Source organism: Sturnira hondurensis, unplaced genomic scaffold (assembly GCF_014824575.4).
Source record: "Sturnira hondurensis isolate 20B ecotype Veracruz unplaced genomic scaffold, ASM1482457v3 Scaffold0021795, whole genome shotgun sequence".
NCBI lineage: Eukaryota > Metazoa > Chordata > Mammalia > Chiroptera > Phyllostomidae > Sturnira > Sturnira hondurensis.
In genome coordinates, this window is record NW_028094426.1 from 10,278,181 (window position 1) to 10,297,527 (window position 19,347).

A 19,347-nucleotide genomic window follows, 5' to 3' on the forward strand; every position below is an offset into this window, starting at 1 on the left:
TCCTTTTTATGTTTAAACAATAAGTTTACTTGTCCATTTTGCACATCAACAATCTAAGCTGGGAGAAGCTGGATCAGATTGAAGTCGTCTGTGTACCCCTACTGCTCAGGGCAAGGCCTGGCATGAAATATTTTTTTTTGTTATTTTAATGCACTGACTTGACTTTCCTTGGGTTGGTTTGGCTCGGAGGCCCTGTCACTAAATTTGGTCGTTTATCTTGAACGTTGAAGGTCCCCCTAGCTCCAGCTGCAAAGTTCCCAAAGCTCTGACAACACACAGCCCTCAACCACAGAGTGGGCTGCCCTGCGCCCATGTCCAGAAACACAAAGTCAGGGGTTGGATCAGGAGCAGAAGAGCAATGGAAGCTATGCTGCCCAGATGCCTGTTTCTGTTATTTCTCTTCACATGCAAGCTGTCCCCAGATGTTGTTGCAGAAATTCAGGAATCCTCAGGTAAAACAAGCAAACAAACAAACTTGGGGAACTATGGGGTGAAAGTTGTTAAGAGAAGGGAAGGGAACAAGGTGGCACTCCACTTACGTGTCCCCCAGACCTGGGACATTCCCTGGGACATGCTAGATAAGCACCTGTGCTGCCTAGTGGGGAGGGGGAGGGTCTGGCGTTGCCCTTCTGACAGCGGCCCTGCGGTGGGGTCACCCTCCATCTGTTGGCAAAACAAAGAAATAAATAAAACCTTGGAAGGATAATAACTGCACCCCTAGAGCTCCTTGGCCTTTGAGTGAAGAGAAACAGGATGGAGCTGCCTCCTCTCTACTCAGTACTCTAATACCTCTGCTTCCCTCTCACCGTCTCTCCATGTAGGTGATTCCCCTGCTCCCCAGGAACCTGTGCGGCTCACAGGTGTCCCAGAGGCCGTGGAGTTCCTTGCTGCTGCTGAGGTGGCTCTCATAGGCTTCTTCCAGGTTTGCCCACATGCCCTACTCATTATTCTCCCAAAGAACTGGAGCTTGGCCTCAAAGGAGCCGTGCCAGTCGCCGTCTAGCCAGGATGACACTGCCTTACAAACCAAGGGGCTCAGAGTTTGCTTTCAGCTTTTTCATTTGAGAACTCTCAGTCGTTTAGGCATTTCCTGTCTCTGAAGTGCGTCTTTCTCAAAAGTTCTGTGGCTCCTGGCTGGGTCTCCTCATCTGTGGCTGCTCTGAAACTTAAGCCAGTATCTGATTGCTCAGTCAGCGGCCAGAGTAAGCCCAGCTTCTGTCACCCAGGCGATGCTTTACCAGACAGGTAGCCCTTCAGTCTTCTGTCTCTTGGTTCTGAAATGTTCAAAAAGAATGATGGTTCATATGTGGAAGGTATTAGCCTCCATCTTCCAGGCTGACTGTCTGACTAGTGAAAGCAGCCATAAATGAGCGATCATCATTCTAGCACCTTTATCTTTCTCTGGAGGTAACATCTGGTGACCCTCACAGCTGATCCAGCCCTTTCTCTCTCATGGCAGACCTTTTCGTCAGTTTCCATTCATTAATTCCAACTCATCATCACCCTGCCATTCTGTGTACACAGCTGGAAATAGCTGTGATGAGCTGTAAGTGGGGGAGGAAGAGAAGAGAGCACATTTTTCAGTGATGAGAGCCATCTGAGGTGCAGAGAAAAACAGCCACCCTCAGAACGGCAGGGAGGGGCAAGGGGGTGGACATGGAACCATGTGCAATAACTTAAATCGGCCACCAGATGCCGTCGTTTGATCTGTGAGCAATTCCATTTTAAGGAACAGAACGAAAAAGGGGAAGCCTAGATGAACAATTCGCGTCCGGTGAACTCCACGTGTACTTTCAGATGAGCAAGGGGACAGACCCCTCCGCTTGATCCCGGATGCAAGGCTAGCCTTCTTCCTTTCTATTTGCACATCTCCTTCAACCCAGAGAGGTGTCAGAGCAGAGTATGTTCAGCCCTGATGACTACCTGGCGCTGCTGTGGGCAATGGTCCTACGGCACCAGGGAAAAGTATGCCGGCTTGAGATATAATAAGGACTCATCACTCCAAAGTGGCTTCCCTGCCCCCTGCCGCTCCAGAGTTGGAACAAGTCACAAACAGTAAATGCCTGGGCAATGCCTCTGGCTTACACACGGTAGGAGGACTGGTCTTCCACACTTTGCACAACTTGTTGTTAACAAAACTAATAAGTTTCCATTTTAATTTCTTTTTTCTCTTCCGGCCCTTTTGATAACACTTTCTTATTTTGGCATTTCTTTTCGCCTACACAAGTTGTTCCTAAAACATTTGCCTTCTTGGGTATGTCGTGGAGAACGCTGCCCACAATTGCAGACCCTGCACTTTTGAGGCCCCTGTGGGCTACCAACAAACTGCGCGTTCTATGGGAAGGCCAGAGAGGCGTCCCAGGCTTAGACACAGTTTCCAAGTTGCCAATTAACCCACTCAGCCTGGAAATTACTTCACTGGACACTAAACCAAGTCTCTGATTTTGAGTAGGAGTGAGCACATTTCAATTCCCTAGTCTGGTTCCATGTCACCTTCAAAATAACCTCTGCGGGGTTTTCTTTCCCCTTGTTTTTAGGATTTAGAAATACCAACAGTGTCCATATTCCGTGACATGGTGCAAAACTTCCCAGACGTGGCATTCGGAATCAGCACCGATCCCCAGGTTCTGGCCCACTACAACCTCACGGGCAACACCATTTCCCTCTTTCGTCTGGTAAGTCGGGCGGCCAACTGGAGCCTTCTCCTAGCTTTTATTTACTCTATGTTGTGAACTCATAAAACTGTGAGACCAGGAAAGGTCTATGTCTTTACCACTAATGATGATGCCAGAGTTGGGAACAATGATAATGAGAGCGATGGCTCAACCCAGGCTTCCCCTACAGGCGCTGCCATGAAGTTGAGGGCGGTCTGGACTGAGAGCCGGGCAATGAGATCGGTTGTTGACCAGTCCTGTGACTTAGGCAGGTCAGTTCACACTTCTTAGCTCCAGGTTTTTCACCTATAAAGTAAAACGGTTTGACCATATCATCTCTTAAGATCCTTTTGAACTCTAAAATGCATATTTTCATCTCTTTGGGAGTTCACTTACATTTAAACATGTATTAAACAACTGCTGTATGTCCTATGCCAGATATTAATAATAAAACATGTTAAGCATATTCTCTTCTCTCCTAGATCTTAAAGTATAGTAGAGACCATAAACATAACATACAAGTATCTAGCATACAAAGACATCACAATGGATAAAGTGTTACATAGTTTCAAAGGGTAAAAGCAGTGTAGGTATTCTGACAAAAAAATTTATTTAAAAAATGGCAACCGAACTTGGATTTAAAGGATAGGTAAAATTTGGACAAGGTGGAAGAGAATTTGTGGCCAAGGTAGAAAAAAAATGTAACTTAGGAAACAGTGACCAGGCCAATTTCACTGGATTTTATGGTACATGTTTTGGAGAAACGAACATAAGACAAAAAAGCTTGATTGGAATCACATTGTGGAGACATTTGAATAGCAGCTTGATAGGTTTTCACTTCATTTGGTTGGCACAGGAAAGGCCCTAAATCCTTTAGATCAGGGGAATGAGGCGAACAGAAATGTGTTATTGCAACACTATTTTGGCAGGTGGGTGAGATACATTGCCAAGTACAAGGACAAGAGTGGAGAGAATTTCTGTCAGGCTAGCAAAACAGATCATGTGCTAAGGGTTACAGTAGAGAGGTCACAATAGAAAGTGAAGAAAAGACAGGTCTTGCAAGGATTAGATATCAAAATGATGGAAAGGAGGCAAAGCTTAAAGTTAGGGTGTCTAAGGCTAGTGGGGGGCCATACAGAAACAGGGATGCTGTGGTGAGGAGTTAAGTCTGTATTATTGGTAGAGAATCTGGGTGAAGATGACCAGAGTCCACTGGAAAGGAGAAACTGAGCCAAAGATAACGTTTCAAGATTTCTGGTTTGAATGTCCCTCCCCTTCTGGCCTTCATCCTGTCAATCTGTTTCACTTCCTGTCCAAACCCGTCTAACATGTGTTTCATATTCAGTATCTCCAGCTTTCTTTGAGCTCTAAGTGCACTGCTATCTAGTCTGTACCCTGCACTCCATCAAAACTGCCTTCCTCCAGCTCAGCATGTTTCCAAAGCCAATGAACACTTTTTGAGTCTCATTGCTCTGAACATCTCCGCCGTGTTTGACAGGTTGGCCATTTTTTTTCTCTTCAGTCTCTCTTTCCTTGACTTCTAGGAGCCTACTTCTCCCGGTCCTCCCCTCTTTTCTTAGTTCCCTTGAGACCTTCTGTTCCTCCATCTGCATCACCGCCTGCCCGATGATCTTCCTATCCAGGTTATAGACGCCCAGCCTCACGAAGGCAGAGACTGTCTGGTTCACTACTTCAACCACAGTGTCTGAAAAAGTGCCTGCTGGGTATCGGGTGCTCATTAGTGTTCATTTAATTGATGAATTAATTAGTGTGTAAACCTCAGGTGATATAATTCTAGCTCATGTTTGACTACGAAGTGTTTGCCGAGGATTTGGAATGTGTTCACTCTGGCCTGGACCTCCATCGTAATTCAAACGTTCGCTTGCTGGTGGAAAACCCTCATAAGCTCTACAGTCTTAACACATTCAACACTGAGTTTATCATCAGCACCTGCTCAACCACGTTTTTACCTCTAAAACGCTTTTTTATTGAATGGCTGTTCCGCCAGTCTGATTTTTTCTGACTGGGCTTCCTATCTTACTAACCTATATGCTCTTTCCCTCTTTCTATTTCCCTCTATTAGACTCTTAGCAGCAAGGGCATAGATGAGTCCATAACTTCTTAATCAGGCTCCCTTTACGACGTCACATGTAATTTTTAGATTGGTATCAAGACGATGATTTCAGATTGGAAATTTGATGATGGCACTCCCTTCTTAAAACTTTTCAATGTTTCCCATTTCTTATAAGACCAAAATCAAGATGTTTAAACATATAACCTATTATGGCTTGACCACCACCTTCTCTATTCCCTTTTTCAGCACATTCCCGCCCTGGGATTTGTCTCCTCTGTTGCCAACGACACACAGTATGAGGACACAATTCCACGGTTTCACACAGGCTGTTCCTCTGCCTAGAACGCGCTGTCCCCGAGTCCCCCTTTCACTTAGCCTTACCCAAGTCATCCTCCTCACATTCCAGTGAGGCAGGTAGGCATCTTACCCTTCAAAAGTCTCCCTGGACCCTCCAAATTGGCCTCACTACTCCCCCAGATCTTCACATCTTTATCTTCATTTACCACTTTGTAGTGCAGGTCATGTACTTCTGTGTCGGTCCCACCTTACTCCCCACTATTCAAGGGCAGAAACCGAGACATCCGCTTGTTGTATTCTAAAGGTCTACAATATGTCTCTAGTACCCAGAAGATGCTCAGGAAATGTTGAGAAACTAACTCACCTCCAAAGGCATGTCTGTGGGTGCACGAGTAGCCTCAGCAGCCCTTTGCTCACCTGGGCAGCAGTTGTAGGTTTGGCTTTCACTGTGGTGAGGAAGGCTGAAATCGAGCTCCTCCGTGAAGAGCTTCGGTAAGAAAGATAAGGAAGGTTAGATTAATGCCTTCCGTGTTACTGCTGAACTGTTGGTAGTGACACTTCAACACGAAGTTTCTAATTAGCTACAGCTCCATAGGTACTTCTTTCCCGGTTTGTTGTCTATAGATCTCATGAAGGCCTAATTTTAGTCTTAGTGCTACCAAGACTTTCCTGGGGAAGAAAAACAAGTGCTGTTGCTTCCAACGTCCCTACGGAGTTCTCAACCTCTAGTGGGCGCATTAACGTTATTTGCAATTTATTCTTTATAAAGCCCTGGTGATGACTTCCCAGAGCCGTTCGCTCTTCTTTCACATCTGTCTTTTGTTTACCACTAGTGACAGACCTGCTCTGAAGGAACTCTTTGGACCTCTGTGGACAGGATTATTTTGTGCCATACCCAAAGGAACGCGCTCGTTCTTGCCCTACTCCATTAGCAGGTCTGGGAGAGATTCAACTTATGCCATGCCAGCTTTTAGATAAACAACTTTTTCTCAGTTTACACTTTCCAAGTTGAGTCCATATTCTAGCAGAATTGTTATTTAGGGCTTTGCAGTACCTCTTTTTTAAAAAAGATAGTATTGACTAAAACTATTCTTTACATTGGAAAATGTGAACTTGTTGCAATTTTCTGGTACTTATCTTCCTCTTAGATTTGGTTTGTTGTTTATTTGTTTGTTTCATGCCTAATTTATAATAGGCACTATGCTAGGTGTTTTCATTGTTCTACCATTTAATTCTCCCAAGAATTTGATGAAATAATTATTGTCAGCCCTGCCTTATCAATAAAGAAACTCAAGTTCCATGAGGTTGATTCCGTTGTCCAAAGTCTCACAACTATGACCCAACTGACATCCGACTCTTACCTTGTGTCACTGACTCCAAAGCATACCTTGTCTGTGATGCTATAGTGACTTTCTAATGCACTTATTCTTGAGGAAAACTCTTGTTTTTACTCCTAGATTCTATCTTCTCTCATGCCCGTCATTCTAAAGCCTATGTTTTAAAACTACTTTCTCCTAAACCATTTCCCTATCCCACTGTCTCTACTTATCCAACCCTTGGGTTACTTCTCAAGATTTAATCTAGGCATTACAAATTTTGTCAACAAAGTTTCAGAATTTAAACATGTAGACTTTTGAACTTTAAGGACATATCCAGAGATAAAGTAAATAATGATACATGAAAACATAGTAAGACTATAAGCATTAACATGACTGACTGGATGCTTGAAATACTGCAGCATAAATGTAAGAGACCAGCTAAAGCTGTACCTGTGGAACGCATCACTTTACAGAAATGATGCAAGCAGGTTAAATAGATATCATCAGGAAAAATGTATGGAAAATGGAGCGATAGCAAGTCATGTGTGACAGCCTGTTTTGGGTGGCAGCTGTCTCTCATGTGCGTGACAACAGGCAGACCCTTGCACCCACCAGCAGGACTCTTACTGTCGCCCGAACAGAGACCCAGGCCTGGGTCGAATAAGCACAAGCCTGTCCTAAATAGAATTTCAGATGTTACGTGAACATAACCCTGCTTTCGGTTTCCTCAATCACGTCTATTTTAAGAAAAACGTGTTAACCTAACTTTGATCCATTGGGATAATAATGGAAATATAATAGAGGCACTCTGACATTCCCTTTACAGTTATTTGTTGGGTACTTATTTTAAGAAATGCACCTTGCCAAATAATCAGAAGAGACACTTTATATGGAAATAAAGTGATAATCAATGCAAGAATAAGATATGTCAAATTATTAAATGTTTTTCTAAAGTGTATATTTACCCAACATAATATAAGCTAAGCAGCTTATTTAAAATATTTTAAAAAGCCAGCAACATGAGGATATTTACTTAACAAATGACTTCTCAGTGGTATGCAGGTACTTAACACTATAACTGTGATGTAAATGAGGACAACTTTAATGCCTTTTATGAAAAGCTGGGTTGTTAACTAAAAGAAATACATAGGAATTGAAAGGAATATTGCTAAAATGCCACCGTAATTAACAGAAAAAGAATGATTAAATCTGTTGGTATAAGTGGTGTCTAAAACATAAAATAACTCATTTCAGAAACTCCCAGAGAACCTCAAAATTGTACTTTAAAGCAGAAGTCCTCTGGTTTACTCTTTCTGCTTTTCATCTGATCTCTCTTTACTTGGAGAGAACAATAATATGCTATCTCCAGTAAAATTGTTTCCCCAAACTGGAAAAATACATAACATTTTCCCCCAAATCTTTGTTCTAGGGTCACATTTTCTTTCCCTTGCATTGTGTAAATAATTTCCATTACAGAACAGAGATTTCCTGTTCAAATGCTGTTTCCAGAAACATTCCTTGTGAATACTCCAAAGCGTATTCACTTAAGAAATAATCAGGCATGTTTCATTCAACGAAACATACAGGCTGGATAGACTTCAGGAGGGTGGTTTTCAACAAAGCTCTTTGCTTCCTAGAGAATGTTATCACGGGACATCTTCTACCTCCAGTGGACTGCATTCCTTAAGTCCAGAAACACCTACAGTGACTGGTGTTTCCTGTTTTCCCCATTCTGGGAAGAGAGAGGGACTGCCTGGAAAACAGAGCCAGAGTGCGGGGCTCCTGCCCGGAGCACAGCTGTGTCAGCTGAGGTGCAGGCATTGGCCTTGGAGTTTCCAGAAAAATAATCAGGAAGTATTCAGACATATTAAGTATTAAAAAGGCCCTAATCGTGATGATCATAATAATGGTTTTGAAGGTGGAAATCAGCGAACCCTTAAGTATGAAAGACACGCGCCAGCTGGCAATCTAATCCTTACACAGCGAAACTCTGTGTGCTCATTTTGCTCCTCGCCTCACTCTCAGGGACCTGGGGAGGGGAATGGCAGCGGGCTGGGCGGGACTCCACCTAGGAAGACCTTTTCTCTTGCAGTTATATTTCTGCCTATATTTCTTCCTACTCAGAAGTTCTGGGATTTTAAAACAATTAAATAGACAAAGGGAGTTCACAGTTTAAAATATCCTATGGTTTTGATGAATTTTTTTCAAAATTCTTTTTTGAAATACAAACACTTTCTGTACCTCAGAACTCATTTGATAAATTTGAGTTGTGAAAACAGTCATCAAATAAAGTGATAAAAATGTATTTGAGTGAATGTCAGCATGCTTGAGCCTCAAATATAGAAAGTGCTCAACAAATAATTCGTAAACATATGAATGGATTATAAAAGAATGACTAGATATGCCAAGAATTAACAAAACTAACCATAAAGAGTACACTGAGCTTCTGGGAGGTCCACATTGCTTCTCACTAACCCCGTGGTGGCCCACCTTGAACACCTTAAACAATGGAGTCACTGTAGTGGTGACAATAAAGAACAGTCTTGGACTGGACTCCTACTGTTTGGTGACTTTAAGTCACCTTTGTCTGAATTCCCTCATTCATAGACTAAAACGATACTTACCTTTGACTTTGCTGGGTAGACTGGAAGGAGGTTTCTTGCGGTGAAGGATAGTTCAGATCCATGGCAAGATCTGATTGGGTAGAAATGATATAATAGATCTAAGGGAAAGAGGTTAAAGAGAAGTAAAGGGTCAGTGGCCCAAGAATCTTAAGAGTGACCCAAATGATAATAACAATATTTTAGGAAACAGGCTTGGTCAGCACTAGCCCTGATAATTTTTATTCATAGATATAGTTGCTATGGGTGATGGAAGCATTACCTTGTGTCTTTATGGGCACAAGTAGACTGGGAAAGATGAATGAGAAAATCTGGGCACAATGGCCATATGAAACCCTATCTTTTAAGATATCAGAGTACGGTGGAAAGGTAGTTCTAAAATGTATATCTTAGATATTAATCAGTTAACTAGACAATTCCTTCCACAAAAGGCAGTTTTTTAAAAAGCTGGGCCCAAAATGAGGGCTTTAGAGAATTATCAAGAGAGGAAAATGGCTAGACTAAGATCTAGAAGATGGAAGAAACCCAAAAGGTAAACTCGGTGTATTAGGAGTGCTTTTCATCTGGCAGGCTCACGTGAGTTCTAGGAGAAGCAGCCAAAAAGCTAAGAGCTTTATTAGCATGTTTAATTAATAAATTTTTTAATTAAAAAATTCTAATAACGCATTTATTAGAAAATGTTAATAAAGCCCTCGCTGGTGTAGCTCAGTGGATTGAGCACGGGCCTGTGAACCAGACGATCGTGGTTCGATTCCCAGTCAGGGCACATGCCTGGATTGCAGGCCAGTTCCCAGCAGGGGACACACAAGAAGCAACCATACATTGATATTTCTCTCCCTCTCTCCTTCCCTTCCCTTCTGAAGATAAATAAATAAAATCTTTTTTTAAAAAAAGAAAATGTTAATAAAGAGCCAGAAAAGTAAAAGTTGAAGTCCAGAGCCCAGAGGAGGAAGTAGAAGGCAAATCTAGCAAAATACCCTTCGCTCCACTTTAGACCCTAAAGCAAAATACCCTCAAAATGAGGATAAACCAAGGACTGCAGCATGGACTTAAATCATCTTAATTCCTGAAATTTGATTAGGATTATTGTATATGAATATAAAAATACATACATACACTTGTAGACATATATAATTATATATATAATCATATATACAATCTACTCTTAGCCATATCATGTATAATAGCTGACCCTCAAAGAAAAATAAAACAATCTTAAATCAGAAAAAAGAAATTACTCTCAAAGGAGTAATATTAAGGCTCTCAAATGACCTTTCAATAGAAAGAGTGGAATGCAGAATTTAAAGAATTGTATCTTGCAAAACTAAGAGATATTAACTATCGACTTAGAATTCTACCCCCAACAAAAATGACCTTCAAAAGTAAAGGTGAAACAAAAATACCTGACACAACCTAACTGAGACAATGTCACCCAGCAGAACTGATTCATGCTAAAGGAAATCCCAAAGATTGTTCTAGGTGGAGGGAAAAAAAGTCCAGATAGAAACTCAAAAATACAGAAAGAAATGAAAGCCAACAAAAGTGTATGTGAGGGCATAGATGTAAATGTATGTTGACTCTGTAACAACAATAATACTGTCTTGTGAGATTTAGAATTAAAACACACAGCAGTAATCATCTCTAAGTCTTAAGCGTGGGCCGGGGAATGGACTTGGGAGGAGGCAAACTGTATTAGAATGTTCTAATGTCTACACTGCCCAAGAAGAAGTCAAAATGATCGATTCATGTTAGATTCTAATAAGTAAAGAATTCATATTATATAATCCTAAAAAATAATTAAAGCCTCTGCAATTTCTAAGTCCATAAAGAGAAAGAACAAATAACACAAAGTATTCAATCAATTCAAAATAGGCTAGAAAAAAATTTCTTAAAGGACTTAAGAACAGGCAGAGCCAATGGAAAATGAGTATTTCATTAAGTATTACTAAGTACATTACAAAAATAACAGATTAAAAAACAGACTACCAGACTGGATTTAAAAATATAACAATGTGCTTTTCATAAAGGACACATTATTTTAAAACATAACAACACAGAGATACAAGTAAAATATGAAGATAAGAGGATAGAGCTATATGGTGCAAACACATCCAAAAGAAAGCTGGAATAAGTATATTAACACTAGACAAAGCAGTCTTTGAGGCAACAAGCATCCTTAGAGGTAAAGAATGACACTTCCTAATGATAAACTTACAATGTGTCCAGAAGATTCGAGAATTCTAAACTTGCATTGATCTACTCTACCACCTGAGACGATAGAGCCAGAACAACGGACAGAACTGTAAGAAAAATGGTTGAACCCACAATCACACTGGAATATGTTAAGACTCCTCTCTTCACAGAATAAGCTGGTTTTAAAAGTCAATGAGAATATAATAGAATTACCCATGTGACCACATGTGCACATACAGAACACTTCATTCAAAAACTGCATAAACTATACACAGTTTTAAGGACACAAATAACATATATAGAAGTTGACAAAAGATATAAAATGTAAAAATTAAGCTAGAAATTAATAACAAGAAAAGTTTAAAGAAGTAAGAACAGAAATTTTAAAACACTTCGAACTGAATGATGAGGTAATCTACATATGAAATTTATGGATGAGTTTTTAGCCTTCTAAGAGAGACACCACTTTCTGAAGGCATTTCTGCTCTTCCTGAGATAACATTTGGGCCTGTGATGACACTTGCCACATCCTGTGGGTCATATCTGTTCACTTCTCTGTGTCCCACAGGACAGTGGGTCCTTCAAGGGCAGGGAATATTTCCTATTTACCCTCTGTGTTTGGAGTTCTAGTCAGTGCCTGACACATGGTAGGTCGTTCAGAAACATTTGCCAATGAATGAGTAAAGACAGAAGGGTGACAATTTCATTATTTTTGTGTCACTCAGGTGGATAACAGACAACTGGATTTAGACAGTGAAACCATTGAGAACATTGATGCCGACAAATTAAGCCGTTTCATTGAGATCAACAGTCTCCGCCTGGTGACAGAGTACAGTCCTGTGGTAAACAGTAGCCCCTGCGTCCAGCCCCTAAAGCCCCCGTGTCAGGCAGGATACTTGTCTTCATAGCAGGGATCTTTACCCCCAGGAGTTCTGAACCTTTGACCCATAACAAGAGCATCTGCAGTTAATCGAACACCTTAGTTGTTTATCTTGTCATCCTTGGTGCAGCCTTTAAGGTTGATCAAGTAGCCCCAATTCAACAAAGAAACGGAATCAGAAAAGTTAAATGACCCATCACATGACTAAAAAGAAAGAGCCATAATGCAATGTTAAGGCGACTGATTCAAAACCTCCTGAGTTTCGCTCCAGACCACGCTTCTCAAACCACAGCACAGTCCATGCTGAAGGCCCTTTGTTTCCCGAAAGCATCAGGAACCAGCACTTCTTAAAAGTGCAGCAAAACCCATCAATAGACAAAAAAATCTTAAAAAAAAGAAAGCCTACTGATCACATACTTGGATGTTGCAGTTACACAAAATTTCTATGAAAATTTTTAGGCACTTTTCCCCAGTGCTTCGTAATTAAAAATTCCAGCACACACCTAGACCCACCAGGTGAGTCAACTTTCTTTCCAGTTTTGTCTTCCTTTAGTGTTGTCTGCTGTATGCAGCCTGGGTAAGGGGTTGGTCTACTCGTCCTGATGATCTTCTGGCCGTCTGACACGCCACAGCTCACAGAGTTACCTTAGATAGCCCACCTTTTATTTTCCCTGGCAAAAATCATAGAGCGATGGGGTACTAATTTCCAGTGATCTGCATCAGCTCAGAGTCGCTATGCATTCTCTAACGACAGTATTTTGTTTACATGCATGTCATGATTTTTAGAAATGACAACTCCCTTGCCTATCACATTCTCGTTGAATATTTACATTGATTTTTTGAGGTAGAAGGAAAATTTTTTTGAGGAAATTATTATGCCCATTTTATAGAAAACATTCAAGATCCAACCGACTTATTCAAGATCACACAATTAGCAGAAAAGGTGTGATTAAAGGCAGCAAATTGAACTCATCGTGCATTCGTTCACATTGTCTATTTCCATTTGACAGGACAGGAAATGGGAGTGCAGAAAAGCAAAGTCATTTCCTCAAAGCCATGTGACTGGAAATGTGAGCTCCAGAGACAGCCCTCCCTGCACTTGTCCCTTCTTTTTTTCATGACTGGTCTGTCTGACTGAATCCTGTGGTTTTTCCATTGCCCTACCAGCCTTCAATAGAAAACACCCCTTTTCCTGTTGACTAAATTCCTGTCCACCCCTCACACCATGTTTGTCTCCGTGGAGTGGTGACTCCATCTCCACTTTTGCTAAGATTTCAAACACAGGCATCCTGGGGGCATTGGCAGAAATCATTGAAAAGGCATTTTTTCCCCTAGACCATCGCCACTTTCATCACTGTGTCTATCAGGCATCCAGGAGTGCATGTGGAACCAGAAAGACTGATCTTATGGTCCCTGGGTTTGTGGTCTCAGGACCCTGGAGTCCTGCAGCTTAAGGCAGGGGCAAGAACTCGTCCAAGTCCTTATGTCCAGTCCATCTCTGTCTTAGAGAACAATGACATTTTTTTTAAAGTTTTATGTTAGTAGTGAAAGTAAATCACCTCAAAAAGAATTAAATAAAAATTTCTTTAGAGAAGCAAGTTCAACTTTTATTGTGACTTCATTTTCCCAAAGTAATACTTTTCTCGTTCGGAGACCTGCCCACACTAAAGAGCTGCTTCTCAGATGCTCTGGGGGCAGGAGTTTGCACCAGTCACAGGTGAGTGTTTGGCCGGCTGTGCACTTTTAATGCACACACTCAATCCTTGGCTTCAAGACAAAGAATCAGGCTGTGTCTACTAGTATTAAGCTAATTGCTTCTGATATGTCTAATCCCTTCCGCTAAAACAATGGTGACTTTTAACTTCTAAGCTTTGGCTTCTTGACTCTTCCGAAGAATTATCCTCCTGTCTACTTTAGGAGGGTAGATGCATGCTTTAAATTCAACTAGCAGAATCTAATCAAACAAGAGACAATTATTTAACGTCCAGCATCCTGAATTTAAAATCTAAAAACCAGTTTTAAACTACTGGCAGAAATTTTGGGGAAAGAACGCATTTTGGGTCTCCCTCTCCATTGGCCAGGAGAGCGAGAGGGTCTCTGCAGAGCAATGTACACATCTCGATACATGTACTGCATCCAATAGAGAGTACTTTGAAGGTGACCAAAGTTTAAACATGTAAGGATAAATACACAGTTTTTTATAAATCAATTCCAGGGTTTTTTGGTCCCCGCCCCCTTGTATTTGTTGTCTATTGCTATATAACAGGTTATCCACAAATTTAGCAGCTTAAAGCAGTAAAAATGAATTACACGCAGTTTCTGTGGGTCAATAATTCAGGAGTGGCTGGGTAGGCCAGGTGCTTCTGATCTTGGCCTTTTGTGAGGTTACAGTCAGGGAGGCAATGTCATCTGAAGGTGTGACTGGGGCTGGAGAATCTGTTTCCAGCATGGCTCAATCACGTGACTGGCAAGTCAGTGCTGGCTGTTAATAGGAGGCCTTAGTCCTTTGCCATGTGAATCTTTCCAACATTGGGACTAGTTTTCCCTGGAATGAGTGATGTAAGTGAGAGCAAGGCAGAAACCACAGTGCCTTTTATGACTGCACCTTGGAAGTCACACTCCATCATTTCTGCCATATCTCACTGGTTACTCCATTGGTCCCTACTCACTGTGGGGAAAAGAGATCAACCCAGTGTGAAAACCGGAGGGTGAGCCTTACTGGAAGGATCTGAGAGGCAAGTTACCACCGTGTTATGGGTGAACAGCTCTCATTTATGTTGCACGCTACCTAATCACAGGGTTACCACTAACGGGGTTTTTTTTTCTCCCTCTCTCTTTCACTCCGTTATAATCCATTTCAACTTGCCAGACTGCGATTGGCCTATTTAATAGCATGATTCAGATTCATCTTCTCCTGATGATGAACAAGGCCTCTCCTGAGTATGAAGAAAGCATGCACAGCTACCAGAAGGCAGCTAAGCTCTTCCAAGGGAAGGTAAGTCTGGCTTGGGAGACACCCTTTTGAAAACTCAGTAGCAGCACAGCAGAAAAAGAAAAATGGGGCTAAGGGAGTGAGATAGATCAGGAAAACTAATATGGTTAAGAAATAAAGCAAGAACTGGGACATACTGAATCACATTACTCTGATTGAAAATTCAAGATATGTATTTTGTACTCGTCAAGGCCTGTGTAATTATGCCTTTCATTGGTGGTAAAGTCTGTTGCTTTTTTCCTACATTGACAAGTGAAGACAAAACAGAGACTCGAAGATACTGAAAATAAAAATTACCTATTCATTACAATGTTTTTCTTCTTACCCTAGTCTTTTAAAGTTTTAGACCTCAGGACTTACTTCTCATCCCAAACACCTATCACATACCTGGTACCTAATGGACGTTCAGTACCTGGTGGCTAAGGGACAATAAATACATAAATAAATAAATGCTCCCTTCCTTGTGTAGTTCCACTTGCTATCACCAAACAGTAAAACTTCAATAACTTCAAGGTTACTGCATTGAACTAAATTACCTGTTCGATGGTAACTACCTGATGATAAAACAAGCTGACTTTCTGGTGGTTGTTTTCATAACACAATAAGTTGTCAGTGAATTTAGATAATTCTCTATCCACAATATCGTAAGAAGATTTCTACTTTAGGTAGAAGGTTTGATTTAATAATATAGAGTAGTTAACATTTGTCAAGCACTTACTCTATGTGAGAAACTGTACTAGAAATACTAAATGCACCCTCTCATTTAATCTCCAACAAAAGCCCATGTCGCCCATGAGAACGCTGAGTCTCCGCGAGGCTAAGTAATGTGCCCAGAGTCCCACAGCTACATAGTACCAGAGGCAAAGTCTAAAATTTATTCTCTGCTTTTAACCAGTAGGCTCTACATAATCGCTATAGGTAACCACTAAAGTCTCTTTCAATTCCCTGTTCTTGAAATTAAATCAACCCGATTGAAGGGATAACATACCCAAGCAATGCAAAGCAAGCACACACTCATTCTGGTTCAACTGAGAGGTAAATTGTGTGGCACAGACCGTAAATTCAGTCTGAGCGAACTGCCACAATTACGAGATGCCTCCTTCCCCCCAGGACCTCAGAGCTCTCTCTTTCCACCTTGCCCCACTGCAGATTCTTTTCATTCTGGTGGACAGTGGTATAAAGGAAAATGAGAAGGTGATATCATATTTCAAACTAAAGACGTCCGAACTGCCCGCTTTGGCGATTTACCGGAGTCTCGATGAGGAGTGGGATAGACTGCCCGTGGCCGAAGTTTCGGTAGAGCTTGTGCAGAACTTCTGTGATGGGTTCCTAAAAGGGAGCCGGCCGGTGAGTGTGAGACTGCAGGGAAGGCAAGTGGGGTTTTCTGCGTCCCTGTGTCCCTGGTATTTCCTTGTGGGTAAAAAATCTTTGGCTCCACTGGATTTCATTAAGAGCAAAGGTATATGAGAACATGGTAGATGGAGCCTGCATGCTTGTGAGGATATAGTTCTCGGAGTAGAACTACAAAAGCATTTTTGAAAAGGTCTTGTTTATTCAAAGGAGCTGAATTGGGGATCTCACCATGCTGAGCACAATACCCATGGGAGATAAATCCAGTTCCATGTAAAGATTTCATGAGATAAAAATTGCAGGTAGATTTGGAACTTCCAGTGTTAACTAAAGAGCTCAATGTTTTCTAATCTTAGAGCTCAAAACACAGGAACAGACTCCAAATATAAATGTCATGCCATGATGTTTTTCAGAGAGAAGACAATGAATCAGAAGAAAAGACTCAAAAGGAAGAACTCTGAATTCTCTCTGGTACTTCTGCATGCCACCAAGTATCTACTTTATGCTGAAAACAGAGGGGCGACCCAAACCTCAGAGACACTAAGCAACAAAATCACTGAGCCCTGCACACACACACAGCTCTGTTTTGTTCCCTAAGATCTCATTTACTCTCCTTGTGCTTTCTTTTAATTTGCCTACGTGCTCTCACTGCCCATCCAGTTTTCTCCTACTCGTTCATACCACACAGACCCATACACTGCAGTACCACCATGACACCACTGGGTGGAGGCTTTAAGAGAAGTATATGATACCACTATGAAGAATAGACATGCCTCGAAGGAGAAGTTCTGATTTATCATTTTGTATTGTATTTGGACACTGTGCGTGACTTACACATAACATAACTTCTTCTCTATTAGTGTTGCTTAAGGGTTGAAACTCTAGTTTCTTCATAAATACATATCCTACCTCTGATTCCAGGTCAAAATCAAGAGGATGGTTTTAAACTCCTTTCTGGAATGGTCTTTTTGCCAGAAGTCAAATGATGTTCCTAAGGTTCTGAACTCAGCAGAAACAGACCCTGTAAAAACTCAATGTTCATTTAGCATTCCCCATGTACATCCAAAACTCAGCAATAAAAGGCAATAATGTTATAAGAAAAGACTGGCATCTTTCTTCAAACCTTTTGTAAATACCCAGCTGCCCAACTAAGTGGTAGGGACCTCACCCTCTGGTGCCCACTGTCAGGCTGCAAGCCACTAATTTGTTATTGTTCACTCCGTGGGTGGGATGGGAGACCATCCTCTTGTGTAAAGATAGCCAAATTGCTCAGAATCGAATCAGGTAACAGGTTAGGGAAGAGGTAGGAGGAGGGGAGCACTTGGCCCCGGGGCAGGCTAGTGCTGACTCAGCCCAGATTATTGCAGGTGAGCTGTGCCATCCAGCCCTTTGTGGGAGGGAGGGTTTGGCCAAGTGTCTCTGGCTCATAGGCTGTTACTGTCAACACACAAATGCTACATTGTTCCCAGGAGGCCCTTGGCTCAGAAGAAAAGTGCCTAAGTGCTCAAGAGCTGAAAAACCACAGTGTACACCTAAGGACTGGTCCAAGTGAGGAACAGAGTGTGAAAGACTTAGTTGTTCCCTTTAGCCTCTGAGCTGGGAGTCAGCAGCTGGCAAGGACACTGAAAGCAGCTGTGTATGGCCCGCCTCTCTGCAACCTGAGACGGGCGGATTCTGAGCAGACCATCCAGTCTATCCACGGGGCTGCAGAAAACCACCCAAACAGTCTCCTGCTTGAGGCTGAAAAATACTCCGAGGATAGGCACATCCCAGAAGCCTCCCTTTGATCCTGTAAACCAGAGCTCTCGACATTTACAGTCAGGAAATTCTTCCTGCTATCCAGCTGAGGACCCCCAGCCACACAAGCTTGTTTCTTCTCACTCACACTCCGGGAAATTCTTAACAGCTGCCAATCACCATCTCCAGGCAGCGACCTGGACACTTGGTCGGTTGCCCTGAAGCCCCCTTATCCAGTCTACTTTTCTCCATACTCACAACCCAGCACTTTAACCAATGTATTTGTAATTTCCAAATTATTTGATTTACTTTATTACATTTTTCTCTTCCCTCTTTCTCAACTTTCCCTCCTTCTTGCTTAAAAGAGTGAAATTCCAAACTGTTGTACCAGTTTGGTAAGTGCTAATGACTAAATTTCGATGAGCTGTGTTTTGTTCAACATTGGGTTAATTTTTCCATTATTGTACTTGAAGTGTTCTCCCCAATAACTATGTCAACACTGATTACATGGGTTTTAACATGTTAACTGTATATTTTGCTGCTTGGTGGCATTCAATAACAATTTTATTATAGTGTTTTGTATGCTTACTTTTTATCTTTACAACGTTGAATTTATTTATTTATTTTTAAATATTTACTTATTTATTTTTAGAGGGGAAGGGAAGGAGAGAGGAAGAGAAACATCAATGTATGGTTGCTTCTCGTGCATCTCCTGCTGGGAAATGGTCCCTGCCGGGAACTGGCCTGCAACCCAGGCATGTGCCCTGACTGGGAATCGAACCGTGATCATCTGGTTCACAGGCCCGCGCTCAATCCACTGAGCTAAACCAGCCAGGGATTACAACGTTGAATTTAAGTACTTATTCTCAGCTCGTTTTACCAAAACCGCAAGGTATTTTGTTCCTCTCTCCTTCACAGCCAGTCCTATTCTTTGTAGCTCTGGGGCCCCACAAACAAAGAATGGAACTTCTTCAAAAAGAAAATTTGTGAAAGTTCCAATTCATCCATTAAAGATCAGGCTTAATATTATACACTTCTCTTATTTATAGAATCTCTCTACCATCTGGTAATATCTTCTTAAAACTCCACATTCATTTACCAAGGATGTTTATTGTTGAAATATCTAGATATATCTCAGCTATGTTGTATTGTGGAATCATTTATTGGCCCTCGTTGGAAAGACTGCCATACTTTTTCTTCCAAGTATGAAGGAAATGGAGATGTTGTGCAA

At 41.6% G+C, this 19,347-nt stretch overlaps 1 protein-coding gene across 1 annotated transcript; it reads left to right on the forward strand.

Annotated features, from left to right (window-relative positions):
- Window positions 1-183: 183 nt before the first annotated feature.
- ERP27 (endoplasmic reticulum protein 27) lies at window positions 184-17,455 on the forward strand. The gene is made up of 7 exons (XM_037033839.1): window positions 184-452; window positions 822-922; window positions 2,537-2,674; window positions 11,883-11,999; window positions 14,907-15,032; window positions 16,179-16,376; window positions 16,793-17,455. The coding sequence occupies exons 1-7, from the start codon at window positions 359-361 to the stop codon at window positions 16,838-16,840; spliced, it is 822 nt and encodes a 273-aa protein (XP_036889734.1). The 5' UTR covers window positions 184-358; the 3' UTR covers window positions 16,841-17,455.
- Window positions 17,456-19,347: the final 1,892 nt, after the last annotated feature.